Raw genomic sequence first — 19,897 nt, forward strand, 5'->3', positions numbered from 1 at the left:
GTTGCGCTTTTTTGCCGCTAGATGGCGGTTTTCATAGTTTTTAAGAGTCATGCAAAAAGAGGGTTAATAAGTTAGATGATTGTTGTGTGTCGGATTGCGACCATATACACCTACTCCCAGACGGGCTCACCTATTTAAATTCTGCTTTTGTTGGTAGGTAATAGTTGTTGAAATTAACTGTTCCTAGTCTTTTCTCACCAAATCATCTCTTGAGTCATCCAAAAGTCATTCTAAATAGGTAGGTAATAATTGGCTAATATTTCTAAAATCAACCAATCTAAACAATATTTTGTCAGTGGTTATTAAACAAATTCATTCGTTCCACGAATCCACGTCCTAATCAAAACACTGTCATAAATCTAGATACATCTAGGTGGAAGCGGATACGGATACAATAAATTAGTACGTATCACAGACCAGATCGTGTGATATGAGAGCGTTATCTGTGAATGCATCGGGGCATAGTGTTGTAATTCGTAATTGGATAGCGATGCGACTGCTATTATTTACGCTGTGCGTTGAAAAGTTAAGTTATGTTCTAATTGCACATAATTGCACCTCTTCCTACACCTTTAGGGATTACACATGTAAGTATTAAATAATAAATGCTTATGTTACGTTAAAATCCGTGGGGTAAATGAATAAAAACGTAATAAAAAGTTTATTTTTAAGTCAAGTGTGACCACGGGATATGAATAGAAGGCTCCAAAGCATTCATATCAAAGTTTTTCGTGATGAATGCCTCTTTGAAGCGGTTCTCGCCACTTGTGGCTTTCATGAAGAAACGGGGTCGGGTTTTTGTTTTAAATGTCATTCGGTATTACCAGTATTATCTAGGTCTATGTTTTTTACCGTAATAATTATTGTACAATACAATTATGCATCATATTTAACATGTAATCGTCCATTACAATTAGAAAAAGGCATCTTCGAAGCTGTGCCACAACACTCTGTCCTCAGCCCTCCTTATCCAGCTACAACCAGAATGGTGCATTGATAACTATTACTCCTGGATTTGTGTCCCACCCAATATAATAAAATATATTTTAAGTTTAACGCTCTTCTCTGTATCAGTTTATCAATCTGCAATAGGTATTCTTACTCCAAAACGTACCGTTTTTTCATCCCCCCTTTCTCCATCCTTCAGGCCCGCGACGGCAGCGAGCGCGAATCCTGGGTGCGGGCTCTAGAGGACACCATCAGCCGGCACGGGCGCCGCGAGCGGTGGTCGCGCCTGCCCGCGCCGCCGCCGCGCCGCTCCGACCTCGAGCGGCGCGTGGCGGAAGCCGACAAGTACCTGCAGATCATGATCGACTTGCGCGCGGTCAGTATACATTCGTCCGCTACTGTACTGTAATGTCCTCCTAGCCGAATTTCGACGACGGCGGCCAATCTCAATTGAGATCAGCCATCTACGCAGGAGTAGATTATAGTGCCCAAGTGTGTGCGCAGTACACAGGAGCACTCTCTGTTCCATCACTCTCATAGCCCAATGGGACGGATTGACCGACACGACTGGAGAGAGCTAGGTGCAGGACCGACTGCTTTACATGCCCATCCGACAGCATGGATCGTTTCACTGTTTCGGAAATCAGGTGATCAGCCTTCTATGTCCTAACCAAACTTAGAACCACAATTTAGAAACACAAATTGATGGTCCCACCCGGGAATCGAACCCGGGACCTGTGGGTCATGAAGCGAAGGTTCTACCACTAGACCACAGAGGCAGCCAACTACTGTACTGTATAGACACTAGAAGACACCATCAGCCGGCACGGGCGCCGCGAGCGGTGGTCGCGCCTGCCCGCGCCGCCGCCGCGCCGCTCCGACCTCGAGCGGCGCGTGACGGAGGCGGACAAGTACCTGCAGATCATGATTGATCTGCGCTCGGTCAGTACACACACGTCCCCTACTGTACTGTAATGTCCTCATGTGTAGCCAATGGGACGGATTGACCGACACGACTGCAGAGAGCTAGGCGCAGGACCGACTGCTTTACATGCCCATCCGACAGCATGGATCGTTTCACTATTTCGGACAATAGTGTACGACAAGAGCGCACATCTCCGCGGCGTCGAATTAAGAGTGGGCGACGGAAGCCTTTACCCACGTCCTGTCGTTCGTGTCTTGCATACCGTTCTACGAATACTGTCGCGAAACAACGTGCCATAGTTTTATGTGGAGCCCATCAAAAGAAGAGATGTTTTGAAGATTTTATAAATACGTCGATTATTAGTATTAAATACCTACCTACCTATATGATTGCATACAACAAATGTTAATGTTCCCTTTTCAATATGTTACAGAAATTAGACACGCGAGTGTCAGAGCTGACGGACCCCATCGAGAAGAGTCGGGGGCAAGTGATACTGGACCACGCCAACGTAAGATACACACTACTTGAACACATTAGTGATGTAGCGCGCGCGAATAAAGAAACGATAGGAATATGGATGCGGTTATGTATAAGCGTCAGAAGGAAGGATAAAATTTCAAGATATACGAATGAGAGGAAATATAATTTTAATATTGTTTCTTCATTAGCGTGACTATGGGCTGCTTTTTCAATGGTCAGATAAACGTTATCTGAGGAATAATTCTGATGCTGTTACATCTGTATGTTTGTATTAGACAGTGACAGCGACATTTTTAATGAATCAATAATTATTTAGTACCTTAATAAAGTTATTTAAACTCTGCCTAAAATAAGTAATTGCAAATAACTATTATGCTAACATTTTAGTTTTCTAAAGTTTTCTTATACAGGATGTTACTAAAGTGGTATAGTAAGTGGAAAGGGCGTCACTCGGAGCACCATTCGGGACAACTTTTGCTCTATCGCTCGGACCATACCACTTTTGAAACACCTGTATAGGGGAAGCAACGCAATATGCAGTATATTCCAAATTCATATAACAGAACTTATTGGATATTGAATAATAAATATCACCGTAACAGCTGTAACATATTTACATACAATAATAACTCTTCTTTACAACACAATAACACATTGAATATGCTTTATGAGCACTTTCCTTTGTTTTACGACATGGAATCTTTATGACGATTCTCATGTGTTTTTCATAAATATGTAGTAACAGTAACAGTATCAATGGTATCTACATATTTTCTTCGTACAGTAAGGGACACACTAGGTGTAATACTTTTTTTCACAATCTAATTTTTCTACAGTGTTTACTAGTTAGTATGTTGTTTGCTGTACTTGTATTTTGTGTGATAAAGATGAACATTTACTTCTACAAACATTACATTAGTAGTAAAAAAATGCTTTATAATTTTGTGTTTATTCTTTCCAGGCCATGTTGGACAATATAAAACATTCCATAGTGCTTCTGCAAATAGCTAAGGTATGCTTTTTTACTATTTTTGAGTATTTATACTTAATAGTGTTTACTTAAAAGTGTATTATTTCTTACATATATTGCGTTTACCTTGTAACTGGAGAAGCCGAAAAGAAATAATATTTTACAATGGCATCCCATTTGCAATAGCAGAGAAAAGAAAGCATAACCAAGTTACCTAATTATTATTTGATATACAAATATTTATACATAAAGGATCAAATTGTATCTGTGAACGTCCTGAAATGAGACGAATGATGGAATAATTATATGTATAAACGTAGCATAACCTTGTATCAATGAATTTAAGAAAAGTAATTTTCTATACTTGCTCTATGTACACCTATAATCGTTTTCAATAGAATCCAACAATCATGTAAACAAATATGGCGGGCTGACATTGACAGCGTATTGTTTATGCCCATAGTGATGTCATAGTGTTCTAATTAGATTAAATATATAAGCCATAGACTATAAAATAAAACTGATTATATATAAAAAGTGTTTATTAAAACAAATTTAATTTTCGTCTTCGTCATCATCACTATCAGAAGTGTCGCCGGTGACCGTAATTATAAATGGAACCACTGTGTCATCGCTTGCCGTGTCTAAAATGCCGTCGAGCTTTTTCATTTCTTCCTCTTCCTTTTTTCGTTTTGGTTAATTATATTAAGATCATGAAAAAAAAAATTTATTGTATTCAAATAATATTAAATTAAAATCATTTATTAAATAAGAAATAAAAGATAACTTCAGATTACGAACAACACTAACTTTTCAATGACTTATAGAGTAAAAAACTAAGATGACAGCTTGTCAAATACTTCGAAATTTTTACGTTGCAAATGTTTTAACAAATTTAACTTATAAATACAAGTTAAACCGTGTTGAATATAATGTAAAAACAATGGTGCGTTCGTTGAAATCAGACTATGTTCATAATTGCTCGTCAATTGTATGTGATTACGGAGTAATCGTGACAATTTGGTTTGTTTACATGATTGTTGGATTCTATTGCAAACGATTATACTGTCATTTTCCTTCTGCTTACCTGCCTAACGGTGTATCGTCGCAGGCATCTGGTTGAATCTCCTTTTTATTGAATCACTTGCTCGTTCAGGCTAGGCTACTTGACATATAACAAATTTGGCATCATAAATGAGTATTTGCTGTAGTATTTATCTATTTTTTTCTAATAGAGCAATTATTCTACAGGGTGTTGCAAAAAGGGTATACTAAGCCGAAACCAGCATGTGCAGCATGGTATATCTAAGACCGAAACTGAAATCAGAATTTCAAAATTCGCGAAAAAAAAATATTCATTTTCCATAGAAACTTAGTTGGTCACGTGACTTTTTTACTTTTTTACTCTATTTAACACAAAATAGAGTAGGTATCATTTTATAGAGACTGATTATATTTTTGAATGTTTTTGGTTTCTATTACACTTTTGATCATGTAACTTTTTTTAAGTTTGTGAAATAGTTTCATGTTTAAGGAGTAAGTTCACATGAGTTATACTAGTTTAAGGGCCACTGTTGGAATAATGATACATATAAACGTAGCATAATCTTGTGTCAACGAATTTGAGAAAAGTAACATGTTTATATATTCTATTGAATAATATCCAAGTCATTTAAAGTAATCCTGAAGGGCTAGTACGGGGCGCATTTAAAACAAGATAAAAGTTCTCCGTCGCGCTCGCTCCTGAGGCTGCGCGATGTGAGTGAGCGCGGTGCAAAACTTATGTCACGTCTTAAATGCGCCCCGTGCTACTAGCCCTGCTGTTTGCTTATGCCTAAACCCAAGAACGAATTTACCTAAAATAAAAACCTAGGAGCTAACTCCTAAAAAAGTTATTTATTATTAAATTCCCTCAATAAATTCACTCTTTCATTTATCACGTTAACCGATTGCCTATAATAGTGAAGTTTTCGTGTTGTAAGTTTAATCCCGTTGTCTGTCACAGTTTTCGTAGCTATGAAAAACTACGATATTAGGAATCAAAATGGAATCCAAATGTAAGCTAGCCGTTTAACTCATGTGCCGGCGACCCATTAAAGCACCAGGCGCAACAAAAAAATTGCCTCCTATACATTGTCATGTGACAGATTAAAGGATACGTAATAAATTAAAGTGCTTTTGTCCACAGAATACAATAAACCCGGTGAACGGCATGTACCAGGGCCCGTCCATCCCCTCCTCGCAAACACATATCAAACAGGACAAAATCAGTAAGCAAATAGTCTTTACAAGTCTTTGCATAAGTCATAATTATTATTTGTAATGGCGAAGCCCCTTTGGTGCGTTGCGTAGTCGCTCTCATATATTTTATATGACCGTTCATTTGGGATGACGCAACGCAGTGCTCAGAATCTGATATTCTGCGAATCTGGTATGATGCAACGGAGGGCAACCAATTGGGCCTCACCCTTTAGTGTAAGTGGCTGTGCCCCTAGCGGTCACTGACGAAATCACAAATACACAATATAATGCAGATCACGTAACAGTATTGCTTACGTCTAGTACGCAAGCAATCTGCTACCGCTATCTCCTTCCACCCCACTCCACCAGTACCTCAATAACCTCTTTCATCACCCTCAGGTTCTAAGCGCATTCAAGCAGCAACACCAATACGCTATCTCATTCTACCACACACCACCTATACCACAATAACATTTTCCATCCCTCTCAAATCCTGAGCCCATTCAAGCAGCAAAAGCTTTCTATCGCTATCTCTTTCTACCCCACACCACCAATACCTCAATAAACATCTTCCATCCCCCTCAGGCCCGGAGCCGACGAGCGTGGAGCTCGGCGCGGAGTGCCGGGAGCTCACCACTTCCATGTCACTGACGCAGCTGGACGACAGATTGGACGCTAACCGTAAGTGTTTAGCTATGCTGTTACTATTTAGATTTACCTGTACTATTTAGATTTACCGTGTCCCCACTATGTAAACTGTTAGCGGTGTTATACTGAGATTTTCAGCGCGCGTAACGCTCCAAACTAGCAGACTGTGGACACTCCACTTCAAATATATGGAAGAGCGTACTAAATCGATACGCCACAAACTCAGTCGGTCGCTAACAGTCTTGTCTACTGGGCACACGGCCTAAGGCTGAAATGAGACGGACTGTGAGGACCGCGTGCGTGTACATTTGTGGCCTTATAAAAAGAGTAGCGCCATCTAGGAAAGGTCCCTGAAACTACTTGGCAGTTTAGTCCAAGCAAAACATTCCATAACTTCCGATAGATTCTACTGATACTTCTTGCCTTAACGTTGCGAACCCATATAAATGTATAGCATAATTCTCACGACTATACCTAATCGAAAGTAATGTAAGTAACCCAGTTTTCGCAGTTTAAGTGTCTCAGCACCTTATAAGCGTAACGTAAAGGGATCGCCGTTTTTTCTTCTGTCAACCAGGCGGTTCATGCGATCGCGAGCTCGCGTTCTACTGGTTGACAGAAGAAAAAGAGGCGATCCGTTTACGTTACGCTCATAATATGACCTTTAAGGAGCATAACGCATTATGCCCCTTAAATTATATTCTAAATTTAATTATTTTTCCAACCCCCCAGGACCTATGACGCTGCTGGTGCCAGACACGTCGTACTCGTCATCGGAGGGCGAGGACGACTTCTACGACGCGGACGACGAGCCCACGCGCCCCGCGCCGCCCGCGCCCAGCTTGGCCACTGGGTAAGTAGGCTAGATATAGGTACTTAATGTAAGTTGAAAAGAAAGAAAGAAAAAGGCATTTATTTCGAAAAAGCCATGCACATCCCAAGTCAATCGAGAGGAAAAAGACGACCACCAGCAACATGGTGGTCCAATATCGAGAAGGAGATGAAAGCCCAAAACCGGACCACATCGACAACCCGGGATAGAATATCCTGGCGCCGAAGTACGAGGAGGCCCGACCCCAGCTGAACTGGGAAGAGGGCTGGAGAAAGAAGGTAGCCTATATTGAAAAATGGCAGCCTTCTTCGCGTTTGTGTTTATGAACGAGGAGCTATGACGCTGCTGGTGCCAGACACCTCGTATTCATCGTCGGAGGGCGAGGACGACTTCTACGACGCGGACGACGAGCCCACGCGCCCCGCGCCGCCCGCGCCCAGCTTGGCCACTGGGTAAGTACACCAGATATAGCATTATTAGCATCTATTTCATCATCACGACTCATGACGTCTCCACTGATGGGGCACGGGTCTCCTTGCAACGAAGGAAGGGTTCTAGGATTGACTAAATTGAGAAAGAAAGAGAGAAAAAGCCATTTATATCGAAATATAATGTACTAGCTGTTCCCGCGCGCTTCGCTTCGCCTTAAAAAGTTTTCCCGTGGGAATTCCGGGATAAAAAGTAGCCTATGTTCTTTCTCAGGGTCTAGACTATCTGCATACCAAATTTCATTCAAATCCGTTCAGTAGTTTTGGCGTGAAAGAGTAACAGACAGACAGACAGACAGACAGACAGAACTACACAGTTACTTTCGCATTTATAATATTAGTTAGGATTAGCATCTATTTCATCATCACAACCCATCACGTTCCTATTGCTGGGGCACGGGTCTCCTTGCAACAATCTAGGATTGACTAATTGAGAAAGAAAGAGAGAAAAAGTCATTTATAACGAAATATAATGTATGTAACTTGAAAAAGAAAAAGGCATTTACCTATATCGAAATGGAAATCGATAAATATGGTAGCCATCCGCCAATTGAGAAAAATGGCAGCCATCTTCGCGTACATATGTTTTGATTATGGGTAAGTGGACTAGATATAATGTAAGTTGGGAAATATGGGGGTTATTGTGCGTATGTTGTGTTTTGATGAATGATGAGAAAGGCCCAACCACCACCCGCATTAGGCCAGCATGGTGGACTCGGCCTAAAACTCTTCCTTCATTGGATGGAGCTCCAACAGTGGGGACGTGGATTCGGAGCGCGGCAAGCAATAGTCGAATAGCGGCTGAATGGCTTAGCGCGCATCAATGGCGCTGCGCTGTTGCGATATAAGATACATACATACATTTCACCTGAACCTGTTGGCAACACCAACACTAATATTTAAAAACATAATAATGCATTTCCGTTTCCTGGCTCTCTCTTCTTCCATCTTGGTGTAACTATGTGTGTGTTCAGTAAATTAAACAGTTTTTATTAATATTTACAAGTCGTGTTTGAAGTCATTCCTACCACAAATCTACTCAGTACCGAACTCAACTCCAGCTCAACAGTCTACATTTATCGTTTACAACAGAACCTAAAAAGTGAGATGAACTTGTACCATTGAAAGTAGAAAAAAAATTGCCTGGCTTTGTATTTGTAAAATATTTTTTGAATGAATTTAGTTGATTAGGTTTTCACAGTTCAGATTAAAAACAGAGTTACAATGTGCAAAAATTACGACACAATTTTATGAATATGATCAGCGAATATTTTCGTCCACTTCAAGATGCATTTATTCAGCGTTTGCTGAAAGAAACAACCCGATTACAACTTATATTCATAAAGAAAAACGACACAGGAAAATGGCCAAGTTACGTCAGTCCAACATCTAAAAGTACCAGGTTGGCATAAATGCACGCGGCTATTCGCACAGTGACCTACAAATAGGTCGCTCGGGTCGTGAACTCTGGGTCCACTGGGACGGGAATAACTAATGTCACGGTATGGGCATCAGGTATGAAGCGGGCCCTGCTTGGTAGGTATATTTATGGAAAATTTATGGGGGTTACACCTGTAATGTAGCAGCTCGGCAGGAGCTGGTCTGGATCACCGGGGAGCGATCCCTGGGCGAATCGACCTGCCTGGCCTCCCCCGAGAGTAGGGGTTGGGTGCTATATTGTAATGTGATACTTACCCTTATGACTAACGTCCCTAGTGCTTAGGGCTGGTACCTACCTAATAACTCTCAATTAATATGTACCGGGAAGCGGTCTTAGACTAGCTCAGCTTGACGCCGGCCTCTGAAGGAGTGCCTGGTCGCCTGGGGGATCTACAATGACCGTGAAGCGGTCCTAACTATCCTGATCTTGATCCTGAGGCCCCTGGAGGGAAATAACCTCGGTAGGTGTACGGGGTGAGAATTAATAATGCCGATTAATTAGTGTAACACAATTGAGGCGGCACTGGACCCGCTTTATTTACAATCAAGTTAACTTATATATCTAAGGTACTTACAGCTTACGTACTTAATATTAACACACTACACAAATGCACAAATACTTATCACGATTATTGATATTTATATTGGTCGGGCCCGGAAGGGGCCTACGCGGATGTTCCTATCTTAATAAGGGGAAGGATACAGGGTACAGGAGGTCGGGCGAATACCGGTGGTGCGTGTGGACTTGTTCCAGGGTTTGTGGAGTGTATTTGTGTCGACAAGAATGTGGCTGAAGGCCGGTGTGTGTTCGGTGATTGTATAGTTCGGTACTTACACAGATGCTTTAAACTAGGCAACCCAGGCATCCATGTACGTATCCGGGGGACCTCGGTCCGCTAATTAGGCAGCCCACTGTGTCGGGTCTAGTCGGGTATACGGATGCTTTAAACTAGGCACCCCAGGCATCCATATATCCGAGAGACCTCGGTCCGTTGAGCAACCTACCTCGCGGGGAGACCGGTGTTGTGAGATTAGTGTGCGTGAATAGATTACTTGAATAGATATGGGTGCGGGGAGGGATCTCGGGAACGGAATGATCACTCGTCGGAATAGGAGGTGGCGAATGGTGCTCTAGCGGCGGTCCGGCGGCTATTTATAGGCGGGTCGCCCCGCGCCCCTTGTATTCTCCGGAGTCGTCTGTGTGGTGCCCCACCTCGTCTCGCACACGCCGGGCGCTCTTGTGGCTGCGGTGTGAGGGTAGGTGTGTTGGACGGTTGGTTTGTAACGGCTCGTTACATTCTCCCCCCTCAGCAGAAGAATTTTTACCTGGTAAAAATTCACAGGTCATGTAGATACATACAAGGAAAAATTAAGAGAACGGTGCATGTACTGGTGCATTTGTTTACAAACGGGTTCCTACTTTATCATCTGGATTCAGGATATATTTTATTTACTTAGATATTTATATCAGGTTAATTTTAAACAGTATAATATTATTAGCTTTGGTAAAAAAAGTTACATGGTATTGTCCATGAGCATTTCATCGCTGCTTGGTGCCGGTAAGTTCGGACGGAAACGGTATATTATATTCGGGATTCTTTTCTACATAAAAGAGTTTTTTACAAGACATGAGCAAGGATAAAATGCATGGTTGGTTTTACTTACATTGTAGGCTATGTGTATATAATTTATTGTGTACTGATATACATTTTCCTGGTAATTACATTAGGTATACGGTTTCAGCTTTTCGGTATTTACATTGCAAATAAATTAAAATTTAATATTTATACGGCATGTGCCCTTGCGCTGAAATTTACTCGGTGGGTTTGACACTTGACATTGACTTGACAACTAAAATTCTAACCTGTGTACGTTCACAGAGTAACGTATTGGGCTGCGTTCAAAAATTTACAATCTTTATTCTAAGTCTGAGCAAAATTTTACTTGCGACTTTGATGCAATAAGGTGGATGTTATACGTTTAACATGTCTGTGTGTCTATTATTTACTTATATCATACTATACTACGGACGGACGGTGTAAAATGTGTGCATTTGCGTTTACATTTTTACCTATTTCTATATTTTTAATATAGATTGCGGTTTTTCAGTTGTATATTTATAATTAAATTACAAATTAAACATAATAAAATTTTTACGGTACGGTACGGAATGACTAGGTCATAAATATACAAATGTTTTAACTTTTTACGGCTATTTGTCTTCAATCTTCATTATGTTGATGATTGAGGGTAGGTTTGGAATAATCGGTTCGTTCGGCATCGCATGAGTACCGCGGCTAGGCACATCTGGCGATGGGTGATGACGTCGTCGGTAGGTATCTTATTGCTTCGGTTCGGTGGAATTTGGTTGCGGCGAGTTTGATGACAATGATTTTAGGCGTTCTTTGTACTTTTTCATGTGATGAAGAACATCTTTGTACATCCCGGGCCAATAATATGTTTCGGCAATGCTTTTTAGGATTTTTCCCGTGGTCACGTAGCCTGTTGTTGTCGGTTCATTAAGGTGTTGTTCGATAATCGACCTTCTCTTCAATGTCGGAACGCATAATTTCCACTGCGATTGTGCATTGATCTTGACCCCGTATCTCGGATTTACAATTCGTTTATGGAGTGAGTTGTTTTTAATCATAAATGTTGGGTCGTTTTGAGGCGAATTTCGAGTTTCAGACATTTTTCGGTCGAACCATTCTTTTCGTTCCTGTATAGACGCTGTGTCGGGATACCTTGGTGGATGTTGTTGTTTATGTTTTTTCTTTTGCTTGCGGGATTTTGATTTTCTAGGGCCGGTAATTTTATTATTGTTCGGTGGTGTTGTTTCTTGTGTGACTAGCGGTTCCTGTTGTTTAGTTTCATGGATTTCTTCTGGCGTGTTTTCGGTATTATTGTTCCAGACTATTGTGGCTCCTGCCTTTCTTAGGAGGTCTATCCCTATGATAACTAGGTTTGGCGGTGAATAAGCTGGTAGTACGAAGAGTTCGTGTGTTAATTTTCTCTGCCGTATCTCAATTTCTGGGTCTATTTTGAGTTTCACGTCCATGACTCTGCCATCTGCGACGGTTACTCGCATCCCTGTGACTTTTTCTGTGTCGGCGTTTGTCGAGTTCTCTTCATAAATGTTTCTACTGATGTATGATCTGGTGGAGCCTGTATCAACTAACGCTCGGTATGTGATTTTACCTATTTTCACGTCTTCGAAAATTCGTTGTTCCGGTCGGTTTTCTTCGGCGGTTATGTTCGTGTCTCCGAACTTGGTTTCTCTTCTGCAGCAGTTGCGCGTTAGTCTCCCGAGGACTCCGCATTGGCTACAGAACAGTACTTGCCTGCCCCGGCATTCCTTGTGTGAGTGGCCTGCTTTGCCGCAGTTCCAGCAGCACGTGGTCCTGTCGTATTTTTCGTGTATTTTACGAGGTTCTGGTGACGTTTCTGGATGACTTTTCGGTGTCTGGCGGTGTCGGTCTGGTCGGTGGTTCCACTGTTGAGATGAGGATTCTTCTGTGATCTGCTCGTACTCGGCTGCCTGTCTTATTAATTCTCCGAGGCTGGTGAAGTCTTGCTTTTTTATGTAGTACTTGTAGTTCGCGTTCATGTTTTCGTAGACTCTTTCTTCTTTTTCTTTTTTGGTCATTTTTCCGTACCTTCTCATCAGGGTTTGTATGTCGGTCAGGTAGTTGACGAAAGATTCACGGTGGTGTTGTTTTCGTGCGATGATCATCTCAAGCAGGTTTTTCTCGTATCCCGCCGGGTAGAAGAAGAGTTTGAATTCTTCTAAGAAGTCCTCCCACTTTTTCCAGTTGTCGGAGTTGTTCCTGTACCATAACAGCGGTTTACCTCTTAGTACTTTAGGTAGTACCTGTAGTAATCGGTCCTGCGGGACGTCACCTGATGACGTCAGTTCATCCAAACGCTCGATGAACTCAACCGGGTCGCATGCGGTGTCGAACGATATATTCCATTCCCTCACGATGGATGACAGGTTCAGCTGGCTCGCGGTTCTGGTCTGGTCTTCGGATGTCATCTCGAAGGTCTCCTCCTCTTCTTGTCTGATGTGGTCGGACAGCTGCTTCCTCAGCTTGTCAACGGTTAAATTTACGGTCGGTAGCTTCCTTTCCCTACTTTCCCTTATTAATTCCTCTTTACTAAGGTTATAAATCCAAGAAGTTGGCATTTGATGCTGTATATTTACCTACTATAAAACGGGGCCAGTTTGTAATCGGTTACGGAAATTTAAATAAAAATGACCAACAAAAATTTACGTGCTCTTTACTTTTGAATTGTAATTTTTGTTAAACGGGGTCGGTCGGTCGGTTGTCGGTCTATTTTTAGAACAATTGCGGGTAGATAGTTAAGTTGAACGGTTAGTCAGTCGGTTGGTTATTTCTAGTGAATTACGTGTTATTACGGGGGGCTAAATAGTATTAGATATTAATGAGAATATGTGGATTTTTCGTTGGGCGCCAAATGTAATGTAGCAGCTCGGCAGGAGCTGGTCTGGATCACCGGGGAGCGATCCCTGGGCGAATCGACCTGCCTGGCCTCCCCCGAGAGTAGGGGTTGGGTGCTATATTGTAATGTGATACTTACCCTTATGACTAACGTCCCTAGTGCTTAGGGCTGGTACCTACCTAATAACTCTCAATTAATATGTACCGGGAAGCGGTCTTAGACTAGCTCAGCTTGACGCCGGCCTCTGAAGGAGTGCCTGGTCGCCTGGGGGATCTACAATGACCGTGAAGCGGTCCTAACTATCCTGATCTTGATCCTGAGGCCCCTGGAGGGAAATAACCTCGGTAGGTGTACGGGGTGAGAATTAATAATGCCGATTAATTAGTGTAACACAATTGAGGCGGCACTGGACCCGCTTTATTTACAATCAAGTTAACTTATATATCTAAGGTACTTACAGCTTACGTACTTAATATTAACACACTACACAAATGCACAAATACTTATCACGATTATTGATATTTATATTGGTCGGGCCCGGAAGGGGCCTACGCGGATGTTCCTATCTTAATAAGGGGAAGGATACAGGGTACAGGAGGTCGGGCGAATACCGGTGGTGCGTGTGGACTTGTTCCAGGGTTTGTGGAGTGTATTTGTGTCGACAAGAATGTGGCTGAAGGCCGGTGTGTGTTCGGTGATTGTATAGTTCGGTACTTACACAGATGCTTTAAACTAGGCAACCCAGGCATCCATGTACGTATCCGGGGGACCTCGGTCCGCTAATTAGGCAGCCCACTGTGTCGGGTCTAGTCGGGTATACGGATGCTTTAAACTAGGCACCCCAGGCATCCATATATCCGAGAGACCTCGGTCCGTTGAGCAACCTACCTCGCGGGGAGACCGGTGTTGTGAGATTAGTGTGCGTGAATAGATTACTTGAATAGATATGGGTGCGGGGAGGGATCTCGGGAACGGAATGATCACTCGTCGGAATAGGAGGTGGCGAATGGTGCTCTAGCGGCGGTCCGGCGGCTATTTATAGGCGGGTCGCCCCGCGCCCCTTGTATTCTCCGGAGTCGTCTGTGTGGTGCCCCACCTCGTCTCGCACACGCCGGGCGCTCTTGTGGCTGCGGTGTGAGGGTAGGTGTGTTGGACGGTTGGTTTGTAACGGCTCGTTACACACCTAATATATGGGGGATGTCAAAAAAACCTTTTTGCTGCTCTCGGTTCTATACCTTAACATTATCTTAAATTCTAGACAATACTCAGCCAATCGTCAGCTGGATAACTGCATTCCATTCGTAAGTTGTGCTTAACTAGGCGTTCTCAGTTGTGAAACCGGCCAGTTTGGCTTTGGTATAAAGTAAAAAAATATATATAAAAAACCAAAAGGTAACAAAAGTAGCTAGCTGTCAGTTGTGCTTTTTAGAGACGTTTTCCGAATAATACATCTGTTAAAACCATTATTGCAAGTTGCTAGTGTTGTTGCAGTTGCAGATAAAATCAATTACCAAAAATCGCCAACATTAGACCGTATCTATCCACACAAGTACTAGGACATTATGATAGCACAGGAGGCTGGCTGCAAGTAGGTCGGTCGTTCACACAGGTGATTCGGGTCATGAACCCTGATACTAATAGTGGAATTGAATCTATACGGAACTTCCGTATATGTCTGAAAGTAGGTAATATGAGGGTATTTTTGAAAAAAAAAATGGTGTGACCGGTGTAATAAATCATCGACATGATTCACATCGACGTGAATTAGTCGACGAATTAAAATCTCCCGTTACTAAATTACTAAATTATATATTATTTTTCTTTGAAATTTAGTCACTCATACTCTCAAACCGTTTGCATGTTAAAAGGTACTAATAAAAGCTTGCGAACCGACGCAACGCAAGTACCAAAAGTCACCCTCGCGCCAGACGAAATAGTTTGGCTGGAATTTTTCGCCCGGCACTTACTCCAAATAACCAACATTTTTGCTCTAAAATTCAGCGCTAACTTTTGAATTTATATTTAGAACTTTTTTGTTTGTCATTTTAATTTTGTACCCACTAGCCGCTGCCCGCGGGTTTCCTTTCGCATTATAAGGCTTTACCGTGGAGTTTCAGGGTTCAATGCAAACTCTGCTTTTAAAACTTCTCTGGGCCTTCTACAATTAACTCAAAACCCAAAATAATCCAAATTGGTCCAACCGTTCTCGATTTTTAGGGAGACTAACTGACAGCAATAGATTTTTAGAAGTTACACAAATACTTTTGGTCTGAGATGGTTAAGTTTAATTTAATTATGTTACTAACTCGGCACATTTGATATGGTATAGAGAATAATGCGTTTGAATTCAACCAGGTACTCTAAGTTATTATTTCAGAGCCCTGAAAGCACGATAGAGGTTAACAGTTCACACAAATATTATTCAACCTGAATTGGCACTCTCTAATCCATTCACCCCTATTCATTGTATCCTAACTTTAGTTCAGTAGCCACATTTTACCTCTACAGTCACCGGGATAACAGCTATTTTATGTTGAGTATCCTCAATCCAAGGGACAAGTTATACTGAATGAACTGTGTGTGTGTCGAAATTAGGATGAAAGCTTTTAGCTCGTTGACATGGCTCCTCTATGGGCTTCTATTGACTTTATTTGAAGTAGCCTATTGATTTAGACTCAACAATTGAAGGGTTAAGAGGTGAAATTAATAGAATTTAGGTAATGAAATGTCGATATACATTGACTTTTATGTATATCGACATTTCATTACCTAAATTCTATTAATTTCACTACATAAGACAAAACAAAAACGCATAAACTTGAAACTTTAGGTGCATTATTTACGCAGAGACAAAATAAAATATATAAAATTAGCAATAGCTGAAGTGGGAGGCAAATAACATAATAATATCCTTAACTTTAGAGCTCCAACAGCAATGAATCTTCTACTATATAACCCAATTAACTTTGGCAACATGGTCCAAAATTGGGCGGAAAACGCAACCGAAATGTCTGAATAATTGAAGGATCCTCCCTCTCCATAATCCGTTCCGAAATTTGTTATTCGAAATAACAGAGCAAATAAAAAAGTAGATCTACCTCTTTATTTTTTTTATTTTTCAAACTTATGTGTATCTGTCGCAGGCATCTGGTCTAGTCATACAATTGAGTAGCGCCATCCAATGAACGGGCTAGTGGTTCAATCAAAAAGGAGATTAAACCAGATGCCTGCGACATATCTATTGTTTATACAATTTTGGGACACCCATTTGATTATTCGTTACAGTTATTATGACATTATTCGTTATGATAATTTAAGTAGTAGTCACTAAGCACCTTTATTATTAGGCATGCTGTGTTAATTCTTAAGTATGTAGTGTCTTTAGCCCTATTATTTAAAAGTATGTGTGAATGTACCTGATACACTATCTGTGAATAAACCTTAATAAATAAATAAAATAAATAAATGACGGTTACGGTGACGGTGAGAGGTATTTTGACCTTTAGGTTATTATTCATGATGCTACAAATCCAATTGATTTCTCCTTATATATCGAGCTCTTAATACCAAGAGGAACTTTAGAAGGGAACAGACAGGACACCGGGATAAAATGGAATGTCTAAATCTAGCCAACGCCGGTATTGATCGCCGCTGAAACACCAACTTTAGCCAACGAACTTACGTGAACTTAGCTTTGTTTCAGTAACGTAATGCGGCGTGCACACTGCACTGTTAGGTCCACTTGCATAATCCGGGGTTTACACACTATGTTTTAATTTTTAATTTATATCAAGATTGTTTTTATGGGGATAGTCCCGTACTTTTCTGTTGTGTATTTAAATTGTACATATTGTTGTTTGTGGGTGTATTTGTGCAGCACCAAATAAAAATCATTTTCTTTCTTTCTACTGTTGCGAAAGAAGTAGGTATACTAACCAGCGACTTTTCGAAATTTTATCTACAACCAAAGAACTAAAATGTCATGTAGCAATGCTTTTTCCATTAAGCATTAACTTAAAAAAAACTTTCCGCAATGCTACTGAACATTAATCAATATTATGTATATTTTATTTATTACATAATTAATGTTCCGCAAGTGTGAATGTGGCCTAATGAGCGCAGTTAACTGTTGGATATGTAACTGGTCCAAGATTTAAGACGTTCTGCTATCCCCACCCACAGAGGCATGGGGATCGACCTCTTTGTAGCTATGTACAGGGTGCTGCAAAAAGGGTATGCTAAGCCAAAAGGGGGTTACTATAGAGAACGTTTTTTTTGCGAATTTTCAAAACTCGTAGAACAAAAGTCGTTCAGAATTACCCCCTGAGTCACCCCCTTTCGGCTTAGTATAGCCTTTTTGCAACATCCTGTATAAACAAAATTAAGACCCAAGTTATTCAGGTAGCAGTGTGAACTTGTGAAGCAGATATTTTGAGTTTCGTTCAAGTGGCGTTGACGTAACGTAGTTTTGTAACGGACGGACCTATTCGAATGATATAGGTTATCTTTTAGCGATGTCGAGGCTACCCCGACCTCTAAGATGAGATCAAGTGCCGATAAATGGTAAGCGTCCACCTTTTGGCATCTTACGCATCTCACTGTATTCAGGTAGTCATTAAGTACGCGATTGACTGTTGACCCTATTGCAAGTTTATTATTATACATATCACAGCAATGACGACCGAATGGCGCAGTGATTAGTGACCCTGACTACTGAGCCGATGGTCCCGGGTTCGATTCCCGGCTGGGGCAGATATTTGTTTAAACACAGATATTTGTTCTCGGGTCTTGGGGATGTGCACGTAAAATGGCAATAGGCTCGCCCCCTATTACATTGGGACTAATATAACACTCTGGCGAAAAGTGGGTGCAGCAATGCACCTCTGCCTACCCTGCAAGGGAGTACATTAGTACAGGGCGTGAGTGCGTGTTTTTTTTTTATCACAGCAATTTATAAAAATACTTACCAAGATCTATCGAAGTTTTACTATTCTATACAACATAGAAATTTACACAAGTGTGTCCACTTATGAAAATCATTTTGGTCAGATACGAACAATAACGGTAAGTGGACGCTTACCTTAAATCGGTGTATCCGTAAAAAAATATTGTCGTTATCTATAGAAGAGTAATTAGGTATCAAGATCATTATCGTGTTACGATTTAGAACTTCGATAGATCCTGGTAAGTATTTTTATAATTTTATTGCTGTGATATGTATAATAATATTAATAATAAACTTGCAATAGGGTCAACAGTCAATCGCGTACTTGATGCCTAGTTATCTTCTTCTGTGTCATTGGTTTATTGGTGCAGTCGTCCAAAGTGACTTTTTATTACTTTTATCTCTTCGATAAAGTATTACTGAATGAGTTGTCCTTACTTAACATCTGAATAATATATACTCTTACATCTTATAAAAAAATCACTTTACCAACAAAGTTTCTATATTAAAGGTCTTTTTTCTGAATTCATATGGTATGGTAGAACAAAAGTTGTTCAGAATGACCCCCCTAGTCTCCCCTTTCGGTTTAGTGTACCCTTTTTGCAAAACCGTTAAAATTTGGGCTAAAGCTATATTTATAATATATGTTTAAATATACTTATAAGTATATATACTATATTAATTTAAAAAAAAGTTATTTTATCACCGAAACAGCCGCCACTTGTAGTTCAGGCTACGTGTAATATGGCGACCAATTTATTACGATCCCTCAACATTAAACCGGCACGCAAAAGAAACCGTTATTACTTCATCCTACGGTCGCTGCCAAACTTTTCATTCCAACTTTCATAGTAATAAAGGTTATATATGTATTTCAATTAGGGTTGATTTCCCCGTGTAACTGTGGGATGTCAAATGGAAATGGCACATTGTGTGTAAGTTTTGCGCGCAAGGCGGGCGGGATCGATGGGCGGGCGGCAAAGAGTAGGCGCGAATGTAGAATGGACATGTCTACTGTGTTCAGCTTTAAATAAATAAATAAATACATAAAAATGTATAGGGACATCTCAAACACGGCAATCCGACCCCAAACTAGGCAGAACTTGTGATATGGGTCTCGGAAAGCTGATATATCTACACAAATACATAGATAGATACATATTAAATAGATAAACTACAACCAGACACAAGACCACCAGACTCTACGTCTAAGTATACATATATTTTTTGTACCCTTTAAAACTTGTTAGTTTCAGCCATCAATATTGGAACAAATGAATCAGCGACTACTGAGTTTTACAAGGTACATTAGTGTATAGAGATAGCAATGAGTCTGACTGTACCTACAGATATGAGCTGTATATTCATTTTTATGATTAGTTTATAAATTCTTTAACAACAAATACTATTGTGTTTGTTCATTTGGTAGTCATAGCATCTCAAACGTCGTAGATATATTTTTATTACTATGCAGTCTTTTAGAAAGCAGTTTAGCAAAGCTATTTAGCCTCTT

At 40.8% G+C, this 19,897-nt stretch overlaps 1 protein-coding gene and 1 long non-coding RNA gene across 4 annotated transcripts in view; one reads left to right on the forward strand and one right to left on the reverse strand.

Annotated features, from left to right (window-relative positions):
- Positions 1-19,897, forward strand: part of LOC105390967 (oxysterol-binding protein-related protein 9) — an 87,358-nt gene that overhangs the window by 23,694 nt on the left and 43,767 nt on the right. For 2 of the 3 annotated variants that reach the window (XM_048627560.1, XM_038105790.2), the window contains 6 exons: positions 1,148-1,324; positions 2,307-2,384; positions 3,318-3,368; positions 5,515-5,596; positions 6,153-6,248; positions 7,379-7,499. In XM_048627560.1, coding sequence (XP_048483517.1) covers positions 1,148-1,324; positions 2,307-2,384; positions 3,318-3,368; positions 5,515-5,596; positions 6,153-6,248; positions 7,379-7,499 — 605 coding nt within the window. Of the gene's footprint in view, positions 1-1,147; positions 1,325-1,756; positions 1,891-2,306; positions 2,385-3,317; positions 3,369-5,514; positions 5,597-6,152; positions 6,249-7,378; positions 7,500-19,897 lie in introns of those variants that run through there. The other variant, XM_048627561.1, reaches the window with a different exon arrangement.
- On the reverse strand, positions 9,660-10,986 carry LOC125489938. Its single transcript, XR_007267344.1, has 2 exons — positions 10,641-10,986; positions 9,660-10,301 (listed from the first exon to the last, which is right to left on the reverse strand). It is a non-coding gene; the product is annotated as an uncharacterized LOC125489938 (long non-coding RNA).

The sequence above is a fragment of the Plutella xylostella genome, chromosome 19 (assembly GCF_932276165.1).
Source record: "Plutella xylostella chromosome 19, ilPluXylo3.1, whole genome shotgun sequence".
In the NCBI taxonomy this organism is placed as follows: domain Eukaryota; kingdom Metazoa; phylum Arthropoda; class Insecta; order Lepidoptera; family Plutellidae; genus Plutella; species Plutella xylostella.